Source organism: Lonchura striata, chromosome 5, assembly GCF_046129695.1.
Source record: "Lonchura striata isolate bLonStr1 chromosome 5, bLonStr1.mat, whole genome shotgun sequence".
NCBI lineage: Eukaryota > Metazoa > Chordata > Aves > Passeriformes > Estrildidae > Lonchura > Lonchura striata.
The window spans coordinates 21,574,830-21,590,864 of NC_134607.1; the positions used below are offsets into that span (position 1 = coordinate 21,574,830).

The window sequence follows — 16,035 nt, forward strand, 5'->3', positions numbered from 1 at the left end:
CAGATACTTCCAGCCCACCAGAAGGAGCCTCATTCTTCAGGTGGAGGCTCCCCAGCTGAGGAATGTGCCCATAATGAGAGAAGAGAAGCCAGGCTTTTCCCTGGTGTGTCGATGCACAGGTACACTCACTGCTGCCTGTCAAAGCCAAGAGCACAAGGGAGCTGTATAGGTAGGATTTTCCCCTCGTGCACATCCCACACATGGCAATTCACTGCGTGCTTCCGTGCAATGTCTAGAGCTGTGTCTTTGAGGAGAATGGAAAATTTGTCAAAATGTTGCTACTTTAACAGAAAGCTGGGTGAGTTCCCTTGTTGTTAATAGAATGTACCTTTCTTTTACTGCTGCTAATGCAGAAAGCAGCTGATCATATTTTGTGGGACTCACGTTGTTTTTATAGTACTTTGCCTCTGGAATAAACCAGAGCATATTGCATGTCAAGAACGGAACAGATTTTATGGTGAAAGACAGGCCATGGATTCCCATGGATGCTCTTTCTTTCCTTCAGACCTCTGAGAGACATTGAGTGCTGTACTGTGCCATCAGAGACATAGTAGCTCCTCAAAAATAGAAAGGATTTTCATTTGTCACTTTAAAGAGCATTCAGCATGCACTTGCCTATTTGGATTGTTAAAGCCTTTCGTCAAGCACTTGTGCAACACCTCATCCTAACCCACAACTGCAGTCTTTTGCTGTAATACAAACAGTGATTATAAATTAATGTCTGGCTTGGCAATATTACTACAGTCTCCAATTCTGAGAAAAAGTTTTCATTTAGAGAACAGAAATCAAATGGCAGATTTCACTGTCTCTCACTCTTCCTGTCCGTGAACAAGCTGGCCCTTGTTGTAAACCCTGTGTAACTTGCTCTGGTAGAGGAGGCACTGTGGAAGGCCCTCACCCTTGAAATAAGGGCAGCACAGCAGTAGTTATTTCTTGGGTATTTCTTCAGTTGGTTAGTTCAAAAGGAGAAGGAAAGAGTTTCTTGAAGACCAAATACAAGGGTTTCACAAGTAGAAAGGCCAGAGCAGACAGAGGTGAAATGCATTACAAACGTGATGCTCTTTCCAATCCAGCATCACCAGCACAGAAGTAACAATGTGCTGTTGTTCACCTTCCAAAGCCTGGCACTGTTTCCACACATGATGCAGAGGGGATAGTCAGAATCCCTGGAAAATCAGCTTCGTCAGCTGAGCTCTCACAAGGCAAACACTGCTTCCTGAGACTGCTCAGCCTGAACTCACAGAGCACCCTGGCTGAGACTAAGAAGATGACTGGCATTGCTCAGAAGTACCTTACCAAAAATAAACATCCACGGAGCCATGGAGCCACTGCTCTTCAGTACTGCTCTCAAGATCTCTCTGAGTTTCCTGGAGATACAAAAATCAACCAGGAGGAAGCACTCGTGACCCACTGTTATGGTTGCATTGCTATGCTCTCTCAGAAAGGACCAGCCTGTAAGCTGGGGAGATTTCCAGGCGTGTATTTCTGTCCATGCTACAAAGAGCCATGGACAGCAAGGGTTAGTAATAGTCTTTCCTTGTTTTTCATGTCATATGTACATCAGGGTATGATCATGAATTCATACACTAATTTTATTCACTGTCCTCACAGCCTTAGAGAAAGTAAAGGCAGGGAGCTTTTGCAAGGAGAATTTGATATCTGCAAACTTGTGGGTTGAGTCAGAGAGCTGGGGTAAGTGAAAGGGATATCCCATCTTTCCTAGAAATGTCTAAGTTAGAGGGATAGCCAAGACAGCAGGATGTGAGAAGTGCTTAGAGAAGTGAGAGCATGGGTAGCCTTGCTTAAAGAAAGGTATACTTCCTTTTTATATATCCCAGCTGCTGCTCCCTCAGCAAGCTCAGCTCACAGACCACAAAGTCTGCATGAGAGAACAGCAGCTGGGAGATATAAAGGCAGGGATTTAAATGATGTGTGTGTATTTTAAAACATGAAAACACTGCAGCAGGGTCCAGCCCCTCCTTGTCTTTTGCCCTGCACTGACTACCCCAGCACCATTAATCTCAAGGAAAAACTATATTGGCCTTTGAGCTAGGGCTTTCCTCTGTGATTACAGTGTTTGGGCTACACAGCGCCGGCTAAGCTCCAGATGCTGGAGCATCAAAGGCACGCCCATTCCCAGACGGAGGATGCCGTGTTAAGGGACTGCCACCTGGCAGCATCTCCAAGGAACTGCAAAAACACTTCGCAGAGACAGAGGTTAGTGAGCATCAGCCTGCGGGAGACTCGGAGAGCACCCAGGAAAGAGAGATCAGGTCTGGTTGAGCCAGACTGGTGTTGCTGCCTGATAGAGCTGGTGTTGAGGAGCTGCTGCTGTGATGAAAAGCACTAGGCCAGGGAAACATTAATGGTGACAAACTTATCAGGGACTTTCCCACTCACTTAAGAAATTTTTCTTCCTTTGAGAAAAAACCCACTGTTTTCCCTCTCTTACTTCAAGTTGGCTGAAGATGCCTGGACTAGTTGTACTCAGTCATGGTCTCTTTTAAGGTAAGAGCTAAGCATCTAAAAAGGTAGGTCTCACTTTGTCCCTACTCTTCTAGTTAAACAGAGAAGACCAAAGGTAACTACTGTACTGAAGAGTGGTGTGGGATGAATAGAAAAATTAAATAATATCTCTTGATGAAGACCTAATAACCCAGCTTCTTTTATTTTGAAGTCTCTTTCCTTCTTTTGTCTTGCAACAAGCTGGCAGATGAAACAAGAGCATCTTCTCAACACATTCTCTGGATATTTCCCCTGGATATGACTCTCAGGCAAGTTGCCTAAATCTTTCTAAACCTTTTCTAATGCTTTGAAAAGGAGCATACAAAAGGCAGTAAGTAATTTCTCTAACATTTCAAAAGACTTCAGTTGGGAGCACTTTGTAACGTTTGTTGTGCTACCCAATATCATAGGAAACAAACTTCCAAACTTTTGTTTGTAAAGAGACCTGCATGAACAAGACAAATTAGAGGCTTAGCTGAGCCTGAGATCTTTTTGCCAACAGTTGTTGCTATGCTTAGCAGGTGAAGGGCCCTTGACAGGTAGTACGAAGTTCGGTTATATTTACATAATTCACGTATAAATTTGCATACAGAGAAAAGCTCAAGAGAGATGGAGAGCTGGAGATATTGAGTCACTTTCAATTTTTAGAGTCAGCACAGTGGATTAAGGTGCTGAATGACATCATTAACACACCTTCAGCTGCGACCTCGTAGGTTCATTGCTAGCTATGACATCTTAGCTAAGCCTGCTTAGCCAAGAACGCCCTATGTATATTCATATATTAAGGCTATGAGGGAGTTAGTCAATGAATACCAAATGAGCATTTATTACCAAGAAAGTTATGAGAAATCCTGTTCTGCCTTTCACACAAGTTGTCTGACAGGCACCAACAGTGGGCCAGGGCTGGTTTCCCAGATGTGAAAGCATCCGCGGACCCCCCTGCAGATTATCTGTGATTCCCTGAGCATTGGAGCTGAATTAGGGGGGATCAGGGATGACTTACCAGTCCGTGTGCGCGTCGTCGATCACCAGGAGGACCTTGGGTTTCTGTGCCACGGGGGGCGCGGGGCCGGCCGAGTGGTCCATCAGCCCGGCGGCCGCCTGCGTGGTTTGCTTCATGGCGCTGGAGATGGAGCTGAAGATGCTGCTGCCGGTAGAGGAAGAGTGCGAGGGCTGGGGTGGCTGCAGGTGCTTTCTCTCCGTGGCAGGAGAAACCGGGGAGCTCGTGGAGCTGTCGGGGCGCTGCAAGTCCATCATGTAGCCATTGGGTAGATTTGCCACGAAGCTGCTGTCTGAGAGACGCCGCCGGAGGAAATTCATCGTTGCAGTGCTGTGGGGAAACCTCCTCAGCAAGAGCAGGGCTGAACAGTGCTGTTAGCAGTCCTGGAGGATGTCTCTGTGTCAGTGTGGGTACCTCCTTAAAGTCCACACAGGCAGGCTTTACCCCTTCAAATTGTGCTGGAGATATATGCCTAATTTTGTCAGCTATATTTTCCTTCTCTCCTGTGGGAAGAGAATAAAAGAAATATATGTGAGATAGATACTGTGAGAATGAGTTAAGTAACCCCCTTTTGGTCTCTTAGACAGGTACTTTAATCAACAAGAGAAGAAAAGACTGCTGGTTGCTATGCAGTATTCCACATTGCTACAGTCAAACAATTAGGACAAAATATGTGTCACCATTCTCATCCCCACACATTTTCTGGTCAGTAGAGACCAGTCTGCACTAGCTTATCTTCTATCACTGTGGAGAAAGAAAAAATTACTCTGAGAAATGTTAATTTTAAAATTAGAGGCATCTTATTTCTGGTATCTTGTGTGTTGAAAATTACAGAATAACCAGCAAATAATCCAAATGGATACAAAGTTGTATCATCTTTGGTAGGCTTGTGAGCAAGGTTCTGAAAGTAAGGGATAAATGTCTGAAATTCAAATAGTATGTAAACAATAAATAGCAAAAAAAAAAAAATCCCATATGCATTCTGATCAATTTCAGTGACAGAAATGACACTTTTCTGCCCTTCCTCCTCTCTGCACTCACTCTGAGCCAGGTCCTCACTGGTGATTAGTTGGTGGATACGAGCAAGCTATCTGAATTTTAGAAATTAACTTGTAGGAATTTTGCACATACTCAAAACTAGAAACTTGGCTGTCTAATCTTCACACAGTTTTCTCCTCTCTCAGTGGTGTTTTTGGTTTGTTTTGTTTTAATGAGAATTTATTCTGCTCATCTCTTCAAGTGAGAAAACAAACACGGTAAAATAAAAGTATTTTACTCTTTTCCTTTGATTATGATGACTTTGTTTTTACTCAGAGTATTAAGTATTTCAGCAATTATTTAATCTCACAGTTTAAAAAAAAAATCACCTCTAGGTACACCCCAGAAGACAGACTTCCACAGAAATTTCCCGAGAAATTTTTATCTGCTAAGATAGCCTTTGAGTCTTGGTTGGTGAGATTTAGAGGAAAACCAAAAGAAAATTTTTACTGGTAAAGCATATACGTTTTTCAAGACATACATATTTGCAGCAACAAAAATGAGTGTTATCCCATACATCAAATGAGATGAGTCTCATGCATCCGTGGTATCATTGTTTAAATTATGCCTTACCCCTCTCAAGTCTCTTTGAAAGACCCCCTGCAAATACTGGAGCTGCTTGCCTGCACCTGATTTGTTTTCCCTTACTGCTCACCCTCTTGTCCCAAACTCTGATTGCCTCCTGATGGCAGAAATTTGTCTTTTCCCAGTTGTCCAAGGGAACTAACTAATTGTGAATCTCCATCCTGGATCTGTAGGTGAAAGCTCATGGAGCAACCAAACAGCTTTCTTAAAATAAGCTCTAATTTATTTTCAGCTACAGGGATTTAAAAAGCTTTACTGGCAAAAGAGTCAGACCTGTCCATGTCTGTATCTCTTGTAGCCCCCAAACCCTTAGAGAGGCTCAGATGAGCCTACTGGAAGTAAGCAAGCTACAAAAAGCCCCTTGGCACATCCCCAAATCTCATAGTCCATCACCACCCTGGCTCTGCAGGCATAGGATCCACTTGGAGCAGAGGGCTCCCTCCTGGAGCTGCTGAAACTGGCTTACTAGAATAATTTTTCTTTTGATTTCTAAGCCCTGGCAGTGCAAGGTCTCTGACTTTGCTGGAGCCTGGAGGTAGTCTTTTCCCAGGGAATGGCTCAGGAAATCTTTAATGACTTCCTGCCACATTCACAGTCGATAATGTATCTCGGGTATTGTGCTGACTTCCCGCCTGGTCCCGGTGCACCCGGTGACTGCACAACATCAGCAGACACACACCGAGGAGCACTTCAGTATCACTGCCTGCAGGAATTGTTCCAAAAAGCAGGTAATGGAGAGTACCCATGAATTGTGAGCTAGCTACTCACCCCATAAATGCACCCACACAACACTTGTCCTGCTGCAGGAATGGTGAGTGCCAGAACTGAGCCATCCACTGTTACCTGTGCAGGATGGCCTGGGTGGAATAGCCCACAAAGGCTTTGGGGGATTTATATACCACAGACTGGGTAAAAATGGGCAGTGCTGTCTTCTGCTCAGGGACATGTCTTTTCCGCTTGCATATCACAAATAAGAAAAATCCCTTCCCTTGACTGACAATCTATTTAGGAGTTGGTGCAGTCCTGGTTAAAGAGGAGCATCCCAGAGATCTGCCTACTGTCAGAAGGACTCCAGATAAGTACCCCATTACTGTGTCCAGCTATTAGGCATGCTCTCTTCTAGGGCCTTGGTGTTAACTGGCAAGACATGGGGCATACATTTGATACTGGTCTTGGGAGAAGCACCTGCAGCAGAAATTTCCTGCTCTTTGCATAACCTGTACAATATCACAGAGCTGCTGGTTCCTGCCATGGCAGCTCTCAGCCACGGGAGGGAACCTGTCCTCAGCCATACAGGCTGGACAGGGCTCTTGTCACAAGCCAGTATCCTTGGGACAGAGCCTATAAAAACTTGCATTATTGTGAAGGTGCTTTTTCCCCTCTACCAGGTGTTTGCATAGCTGCTTCTTCCCCTGAGAGGTTTGCACTCTCCAAATGAACATGGGTAACCTGCAAAGCATCAGCAAGTAAATAAATGGGCAAATGTTTCTGCTGGGCCCTGCAGTGAGGGAAGAACAGCATGGAGGTTTATGAACTAGGGTGTCGCAAGGTTGGGTCAGGCAAGAGTATTCCATGAGGTGCATGGAAGGCACACAGTTTTCCTCTGCAACAGAGCTTCCCAAATTGTGCCCAGTGCTCACACTAAACAATTTATCATACTCAGAGCAAGGCCATGACCACTCTCCTCCTGGACCCTTTTGAACAGGAATATTTGCAGTGACCTGTCATTTTTTTTTCCACTGGGGGTTTCATAGTGGGAGTTGTTGCCCAGAAGATACTGGAAGCTGGCAAAATTGTCTTGTCTAGAGAGTTTGGGACCTTGTACTTAGTCTGGCCTTTCCCCCTGCTGGTTGGCACAGACTCCACTATCTGCTAAGACTGGACTGCATGCCGTTGGCTTGGGGAGGAAGGAGAGGAAACCTAAGGACTGATGTCACAGGGAAATCTCCCTCTGGCAAAGCACACGGAGGTTAAAATCAATGGATGTCACTGCTGCAGCAGAGAGCAACACCTGCTTTCACTCTGGGGTTCCTGCCAGGAGCCTCAACTTTGGGCATCTCAGAGTGATGACCATCCTCTCATTACATACATTTTTCTAATGATCTGGCTAACGTAATTAGAAAAGATTTTATCTTTTTTTTTTTTTTTAAGCTTCACTATATCAATTTGTCAATTGCCATTAGTGCCACCTCAGAGATCTTCTCTGCAATGGGAGCAGTGCAAACTGCCAGGAGCTTTTCTGCCAGCAGTTTACACTGCTTTGATTGCTGGAAAACCTCATAGTCTGCTTTTGCATCACTCACACTTACTGTTATTTAACTTTCATAAGGAGGTGTTTTCATACAGGCACAGGCTGAGTAGGTTAGGATCTGTTTTTTCTACTGCTTGAAACTCTCTGTGGACTTCCTGAGGGCTCAGCCTGTCAGGCCAAATCTGGCTCTCTAGCTCTTATGCAGCACAGCATCCACCCTGTGCATGTACAGATCTTACCCTGGCAAGTGAGCAAGGCTGCAATTTTAACAAATGCAGGAGCCTACACCTCCATCAGAAGCAAGACAGATCTGCTGAGTGGATTCTTGTCACTCCAAAGCCACAGGCAGGAGAGCTGCTGGCTCTACACCATCAAATCATATGTTCCCTGTGTACACCAGTCTTCCTATGGCTCACATGGAGACACATCCCCTACTTAATGCTGTGCCAGGCACAAACTTGCCTGCTGGAAGGGAGATCCCTGCACAGCTGGAAATACAGCCCATGGGCTGCTTCCAGACCAAGCAACAGCTCCTGTGGAGTTCCTCAAGTTGTAAGACAAGCAGCTGCTTCTCACCAAGCAGGAGTCATCTGCTGCTGAGTGAAACAGCTGCTCCTGAAAACTGGCTGGGAAAACAGCATCTGGGCCATGGAGCTGCAGGCTGGGGATCTGGTCTGAGCTGCAGGGTGAGGAAATGATAACTGAGGCACAGGAGAATGTGTGAGTCCTGAGGAAAGAGAGCAGGGAAGAGAGATGGGGAGAGGAGGAGGAGGCAGGAGCAGAAAGGGAGGAAGCAAGCAGGAATAGGCTTAACCAGCAGACAATGCAGGAGCACACAGAAATCCCAACAATGTGAGCACCGTCAGGGAATCAAAAGGGAACAATGTGAGCAACTAAAGGAGGCAAGAAGAAGGTCAGTTAGAGCTGACCTTGAAAACGACAGCCAAGAGGTTGGCACTGTCAGCCGCGTACTAACACACAGCTAAACTTCCTGGCTGATATTTTTGGAAGAGCAAGGGAAGATATACAATATGCTCAGCACACTGACAGCAGCCATGCACCTACCTGCTTTCTCTCAAGGATATACTCCATGGAGACGCAAGTTATCTCAGAAAACCTGTTGACATGTGTTAGAAAACAAGAACAGAATGTTCACTTAAACCTCTTGTTGGGTTATTTTCTGATGAGCAGTAGTGTCTGGAGGGAGCCCAGCTCAGCTGGCTGATAGCTGTTACCCACGCTTAGATTTCCCCTGAGCTTATCTCATGCTGTCAGGTAATGAACTGACACAACCACACCAACCTGCATCTGATTACTGCTCTTGACAGAGCAACGCTGGGGGCAGCAGGATGGAAAAACACTGTGGAGGGATTATCCTCCCACCTGAGCATTAGGGACTGCACTCTTCTTTCTGCCCCGTGGTGGGTGGGAAGGTGAGGGGCTGCTCCTCACCTGGCAACAATCATTGACTTTCACCCCTCAAATCCATTTTGCAGATCATCTTCAGCATACATTCAAGTCTTAATACATTCCCAAGGATCCCTTTCTGCCTTCAGGTGTACTGACATTACGTGGGAGTCGATCTCTGTGGAGGGACAGCCACGTTAGGAAACTCAAAATCCAGCTGGATGCCTTTCCACACACAGTATATTTTTTAAAACTGTATTTTCCACAATTTTTAGTATATTTCAAAAAGAGAAAAGCAACAGCTTATTTATTTTTGTCAAGCTTTCAGTGTTTCACCCTGAATGGTTTCAACATCCCAAGCTTGGCATAACTTGGCATTTCTTGGGAAGAACTGAAAGCACAATAAAAAAAATTGTTCTAAAATTAACTAGAAATTTTGTTGGATTTTTATTTCATTTGCCAGAGTCCTGGGTTCAAGAGGTTCACATGTTTAAACATTTATTGGTATTTTTCAGCAACAGCTGAAACTGTAAATCAGGAAATTACAACAATCCGCATAAGAAAAAGGAAAGGAAAAGGATACCCAACCAAATACTCCATATTTTGTAAACCTGAAGCACATACAAAAAGCATAAGAGTTGGAAAGACTGTATGCCAGCTCAAAGAACAGAGGCAAGCAGAGTTTCCATGTTGGTTTTCAGTTTGCAGAGAGCTTTCCTGAACACCAGCTACAGAATACAGCTCTAATGTAGACACTGGTTTAAATTTTCCAGAGCATGTAAAACCACAGCACAAATTCCACTGACACCAGCAGAGCCATATGGTGTCTTTTGAGGCAGTTGCAAGAAGTCGGAAGCCTGCAGCTGGAGGGGATGCCAGGGCAGGGGAGCAGAAAGATCTATCAGGGCAATAATCCCACCCAAAGCCCAAGTCTCCTCCTCGTGTTACACAGCAGCTCACCAGAATCAGAGAATGGCCTGGGCTGGAAGGGATCCTAAGGATCATCTACTTCCACCCATCCTTCTGTGGATTTCCACAAGATTCAGTCTCTTGTGCATCGATTTCTCTGCTCAAACAGAGAAATTGTCAGAGATGGCAGGATGTCTCTCTGTTAGAAGCTAATCACTTCACAATATTCAACATGCTTCACTAAGGCACAGGAGCATATAAAGGTGCAATGATTCCATTGTCCTATTGCTGTATTCCTGTAGCTCTCAAAAAAAAAAAAAAAAAAAAGCTCTCTGCCTGCTTGGGTGGGTATTTAACTGGAAGTCTAGGTTTCACAAACCTTATCTGTATTTTTCTCTTGCAAAGCTGCCAGGGCTTTCTACATAGCAGTTTCATGGTAGGGGGACTGCCTTATCTCCTGAAGATATTGGGGGTATTCATATCAAACCAAGTGTAAATGGATCATGTCCCAGAAGCTATACCCTCTTTTGCACAGCAAATGTGCAAATCTGCTTCCTCTTTTGCCTATTATTTCATAATGGCAAGTGAGGAAAAGAAGATGGGGGAAAAACAATCTGAAGTGAAAAAATGCCTCTGGCAGATCACCAGACTTTCAAGTAGATTGCAAAGGAAAATGACTAAAGCCATGAACAATAGTGAAAAATTTTCTAGCAAAAATAAATCTGAATATTATGATAATACTCTCTGGCTTTAATATCCCCCAAGAACAAATTACAACGTGCTACTTCTTGGAAACAATATATTATTTCATCATTTTAGTCTCACTTTGAAAATCCTGTTGGCACCTAATGGCTGCAGTGTTGTCTCGGTGGTAATATCCTCTTGTCAATGAGCTTATGGAGGCCTTTTGTGGCCTGTCTGTTCAACATCAATAATTGCTTATCAGCAAGGCCAGACCCAGCACAACTGGAGCAAGCAGTGTGTCTAATCCTTGAATGCCACAGAGTCATCTCCATCTCAAAGTCAGCTGAGTTTGCATCCTGGCTCAATTTCTTATTTCCCAGGAGTGCTGTGGTCATTCCTACCCCAAGCAATAGCGACACTAATGCTTCCATTACACACATGCCAAATTGGCTCCTCACGGCGATAGTAAGGGAAAGCAGGACACAGTGCTACAAACCAGAGAACTTGCAGAGATAAATGCTCTGCATATTAAGTGGATGAAATCGTAAGAAGGAAGTAAGCAGGGCTTGAAAGGCCCTGTCTTTTTCCTTCCCAATCTTGGATCTGATGCAGTTCATGTCGTGTGTTGGGAGACATGCTTCAAGTTTCCTGCAGCAACTGTGCAAGTCCTGATTTCATGGTGATAAGAGTGAAAGTGGCACCAGACACGCCATTAATAGAGCAGGGATTTCCTTCAGCTGAGAGGCGTGCTGCTTTGAAGAGTGCTGATCTGAATAAAATCAAGAAGCTGGGTGTATTTAATATGTAGGGCCTGCCAATATGCATTAGGGCTCATGCAGATAGGAGATGCCTCAGGGACTGACAACTCACAGGGTCTCAAAGGAAACTGCAGCAGCTTGCCCAGTGCTAATGGGGCTCATGTTTTGATTGTGATCACTTCCTCATTCCTGTGCCATTTTCTTTCTACTCTATTTCAGTTCTGCCACAATAGACTGCTTATTCAAAATACTTGGAAACAAAATATTTCATTACCATAAAGTGAAGTAGATATGTTGTAGGGAAGAAAGTGTTATAGGCTGTGAAACTGGAAGAAATAATTAACTAAGAGATAATTCTTAGTTAACTGATAGTGATAAGAAGAATTTTCTATTTGGAGCACAAATTTTATTACTTTTGATATATTTATAAGACAAAATTCTATTGCATATTTCCAAATAAAAAATCTTCAAACACAACTTCATAATTCTTGCATCTATGCTTCTAATTCATTATAAGCTGCCACAAAAACTCAATTTCTTTCTCAAATTTTCTATGCTTCTAGGGGTCAAAAAGTTTTCCTTCAAACATTTGAAGTCCTCCAAACTATCTGCAGTACAAACATATTCCATCTAAGCTTTGCTGCCATTTCCATCTACCTTATTTCTTCCCCTTGCATCATTCCAGGCACTAGCATATTCCAGTTTCCCAGATTTTCCCCACATGGCAAGGGAACCTTTATCATATACTTGAGCTTTACTTTACCTGATGGTGTGAACAGCAGATACCTGGAGAAATAAAACCTGTAATTTGACTTTGTGTAGCTCATTTGCTTTCTAACCATATGTGCCCATCTCATGTAGCAATACAAAGACTAAGCCAAGAACTGTAGCATGCTTACTGATTTATTTGATGATGGAAGAGAAAGTCAATGTTTTATTGCATTCTGGGCAAGACTTGTGACACAACTGTAAGACAGCTTGATGTCAATTCTTTGATGTGATGTAGAAGTGGTGGGAGATTGGCTGGCTGGACTATTCCTGCCAAAGAGACAGAGAAAATGAGGATTGGAAGACCTTCAACTGGAGCACTGCAGTGGTTGTCTCAAGCTCTGTGACAGCCAACCCAAACCATGCTGAACATTTGTGGGAGATATTTTTCTTCACTTTTTTTCATCTTTGGTATTGATCACATGGAGACACATGAAAAGATGTGTGGGTTTGTGGAACATGTCCCTTTTGCTTCCACCATGTGCCCACACCCTTCTCACCTCAGTAAGGGCACATTCCCCTATCCCAGAGCTGGACTGAGCACCCCAGTCTTTGTGATGTTGCCAGTGCCTGTTCCCTGTTGCAATCTCAAAAGCATGCATAAGACCCTACTCTAGCATGGATGCAGGTTGGAGAGATGCACACCAAACATATTTGTGGTACCACCAGGAGCTTCTGCAAGACAGTCATGGGGTAGGTGTTTAGCTCCCTTACAATAAAGAATCTGGACAGATTTTAAGGTTTTCATATATTCATAAATTTATGAATTTATGTTGTCTCTGTGTAGGGACACTGTGTTGATAAAGAATTGCATCAGCAGAGGTGCACTTGTAAGATTAGAAAATAGCTTTTAGAAAGCTAGTAATAAATTTTACCACTGCCTTATTTCATTAACTCTCTTTTATCTGGCTGTCTTCTCTCCCAGTTCCTGCCTGATCTCCTATCTAGTCTTTGTACTCATGCTGGATGGTGTAGGAGCCCTCCACAATTGGCTCCAAACACCAGATACTGTGTTTAGACAAAAAGCATCAGAACATACAATACATGAGCGTAGGCATTGGATTCGATTCTGGACCCAGACAAAGTTCTGAGAGATCAGTCTAGTGGGCTGCACCCAGAGATGGAAATAAAGCACAATGTGATTTTAACAGACTTCTGCTATCAGCTTAGGGAAAGGCACACAGTATCAGTGCCTTGGTTTCCCATTTAAGAAGACAAGCTTGATTTTGTGGAGATCTTGCAAAGGTCAGCTCATACACCTCCATGCTGCACCTCTGAGCCAAGCACAGGCAGCTTCAAGAGTTCTGCTTCCCCTGCTGATCAATAGCTGAATTACAAAGCTTTTAAGAGTTACAAGAGTGGCCAGCCTTATTTAAGAAACCAACCACCAAACCTTTCAAGACCTGGAGAGTATATAGCCACCATGAGTGGGGGAAAAAACGAAAAAGCTTTCTTGGAGGAAAAAAGTCTCACTTAGGCCATTTTGTAACAGGGAACACAAAGGATGAATCTGCACAGCTATTTTAGGTTCTCCTTCAGTGCTTTGAGAAGTTCTGTCTCAAGGAAAGGAGAGAAGGAAGGGGAAGAGGGGAAGAGAAGCCTGTAGCAGCTCTGCAGCTGGACAGCCCCGGCAGGCGCTGTGAGAGGAACTCAAGCCACAGGCACTGATGTGAGCTCTTGCTGGGTGCACACACAGGTATGGTGTGAATTACTGCTCACAGAGAGCAACAGCACTGCAGCAGGCAGAACAGAAGTGGGGACATCCTGCAAACCTCACAGAGAAGTTATCTGAGAGCCACTCTGGAGCCTCCCTTTCCACATCTGTGTCCTGACTAGCAGGACAGGTAAGTAGCCACTACTTTGTGTACAATTGTACAATGACAGAAGCAGCATTGTAAAATATTCCTATTCCTCTCTGAGGCAATCTGCATTTTTCAGAGCTAAGTAGTGCTGTCCCACATGACTGCAGCTTACAGATAAAAGCCGATTTTACTCTGGATATACATTTACAAAACAAAAAGATGTGCCCAAGAGTAGATTGCAGTATCAGCTGAAGAATCCAAACCAAACTCCACAGAGTTCTGAGTAACAGCTGGAAAGTTGCCTTGCTCTCCTAGGTTTATTTCCAGCTCTTGCCCAGAGTGCCTGTGCTCTCAGGATAATTAAGGCCAGAAAGTTTGAAATTTTCTTGTCACCTGTGAACAAATGCCTCTCTTTGCTATCACTATGGAGGCACAGAACTGGTTAAAAAAACAAAGCAAACCAAAACACGAACCCAGAGTGTAACTTTCTGGCTTCAAGATTTCCACGGCTGGCATAGATGGCCAGGTGTTAAATAAAGCAGGCTGAGGAAATGTTTATTCCCCGCAGCTTTTGCAGGGCACTTACCTTGGCCTCCTCCTGTTCAGGTGATGAGCCAAAATCTGCCTGTGCTTACACTTGCATACCCAGTGCTTGCCAAAGGTTTGACCTGAAGGGCAGAGCTGATATTCCTGCATGTTGCAGTACAGCAGTCAGTTTACTAAAACACACAAAATATTGTGCTTTATTTCAAGACTGCACACACACAAGAAAACAAATTTTTGGGTTTTTGTGGATCAAAAGATGTGTTCCTTTCTCTGTTTTTTCTAAAGAACTTTAAGCAAGTCACTAACTGTATAAATAAAGCATTGAAAGGTTAAATTGGGTCACAGTTTAGAGAGACTGAGCTCTGTGGTGATATAAATACAGATTGCAGAGGTGTTCAATAATACACAATGTAAGTATAGCAATTCTTTAAAATTAAATCTACCTGAAAAACATATTACAGAATCACAACGTTGGAAGAGACCTTCAAGATCACTGAGTCCAACCTGTTCCCTGACACCTCAACTAAACAATGGCACTGAGTGCCACATGCAGTCTTTATAAAAACACATCCAGGGGTGGTGACTCCACCACCCCCCCCGGGCAGACCATTCCAATACTTTATCACTCTTTCCGTGAAAAACTTTTTCCTAATATCCAATCTATATTTTCCCTGATGCAGCTTGAGACTGTGACCTCTGGTTCTGTCAGTTGCTGCCTGGTGGAAGAGACCGACCCACACCTGTCTACAACCTCCCTTCAGGAAGTTGTAGAGAGTGATAAGGTCACCTCTAATCCTCCTCTTCTCCAGGCTAAACAACCCCAGCTCCCTCAGCCATTCCTCACAGGGTTTGTGTTCCAAGCCCCTCACCAGCCTTGTTGCCTCCTCTGGATGCGCTCAAGCATCTCAATGTCCTTCCCAAACTGAGGGGCCCAGAACTGGACACAGCATTCAAGATGTGGTCTGACCAGTGCCAAGTACAGGGGAAGAGTGACTTCCCTGCTCCTGCTGGCCACAGTGATCCTGACACAGGCCAGGAGCCATTGGCCTTCTTGGCCACCAGGGCACACTGCTGGCTCATGTTCAGTCAGCTGTCACCAGTACCCCCAGGTCCCTTTCTTGCCTGGGCACTGTCCAGCCACACCTTCCCCAGCCTATAATGCTGCAGGGGTTATTGTGGCCAAAATGCAGGACTCGGCACTTGGATTTATTAAACTTCATCTTATAATACTCTGCCCATCCATCCAGCCATTCCAGGTCTCTCTGCAGAGCCCTCCAACCTTCTAACAGATTTGCACATGCTCCCATCTTAGTGTCATCTGCAGATTTACTAATGAAAGACTCAACACCCTCATCCATGTCATCAATAAAGATATTGAACAGAACTGGTCCCAGCACAGAGCCCTGTGGGACACCACAGGCGATTGTCCCCAGCTGGATGCAGCACTGCTCACCAGCACTTTCTGGGTCCAGCCATGCAGCCAGTTCCTAGCCCAGCACAGAGTGCTCCTGTCCAACCTGTGGGCTGCCAGCTTTTCCACAAGTATGCTGTGGGAGACAGTGCCAAAGGCCTTGCTGGAGTCCAAACAGACAACATCTACAGCCTTTTCCTGCACCTTTCCACCAGGCAGGTCACCTCTTCAGAAAAGGAGATCAGGTTGGTCAAACACAACCTCCCCCTCCTAAACCCCTGCTGGCTGGGTCTGATACCCTGGCCATCCTGTAGATGCTGCACGATGACACTCAGTATAAATTGCTCCATTATCTCGCAAAGTACTAAGGT

General features: G+C 44.5%; 1 protein-coding gene across 1 annotated transcript in view; it reads right to left on the reverse strand.

The window, feature by feature from the left end:
* SYN3 (synapsin III) overlaps positions 1 to 16,035 on the reverse strand; it is a 188,054-nt gene that overhangs the window by 163,272 nt on the left and 8,747 nt on the right. Inside the window, exon 2 of the mRNA XM_021553949.2 lies at positions 3,509 to 4,008. Coding sequence (XP_021409624.2) covers positions 3,509 to 3,825 — 317 coding nt within the window. The 5' untranslated portion in view covers positions 3,826 to 4,008. The remainder of the gene's footprint in view (positions 1 to 3,508; positions 4,009 to 16,035) is intronic.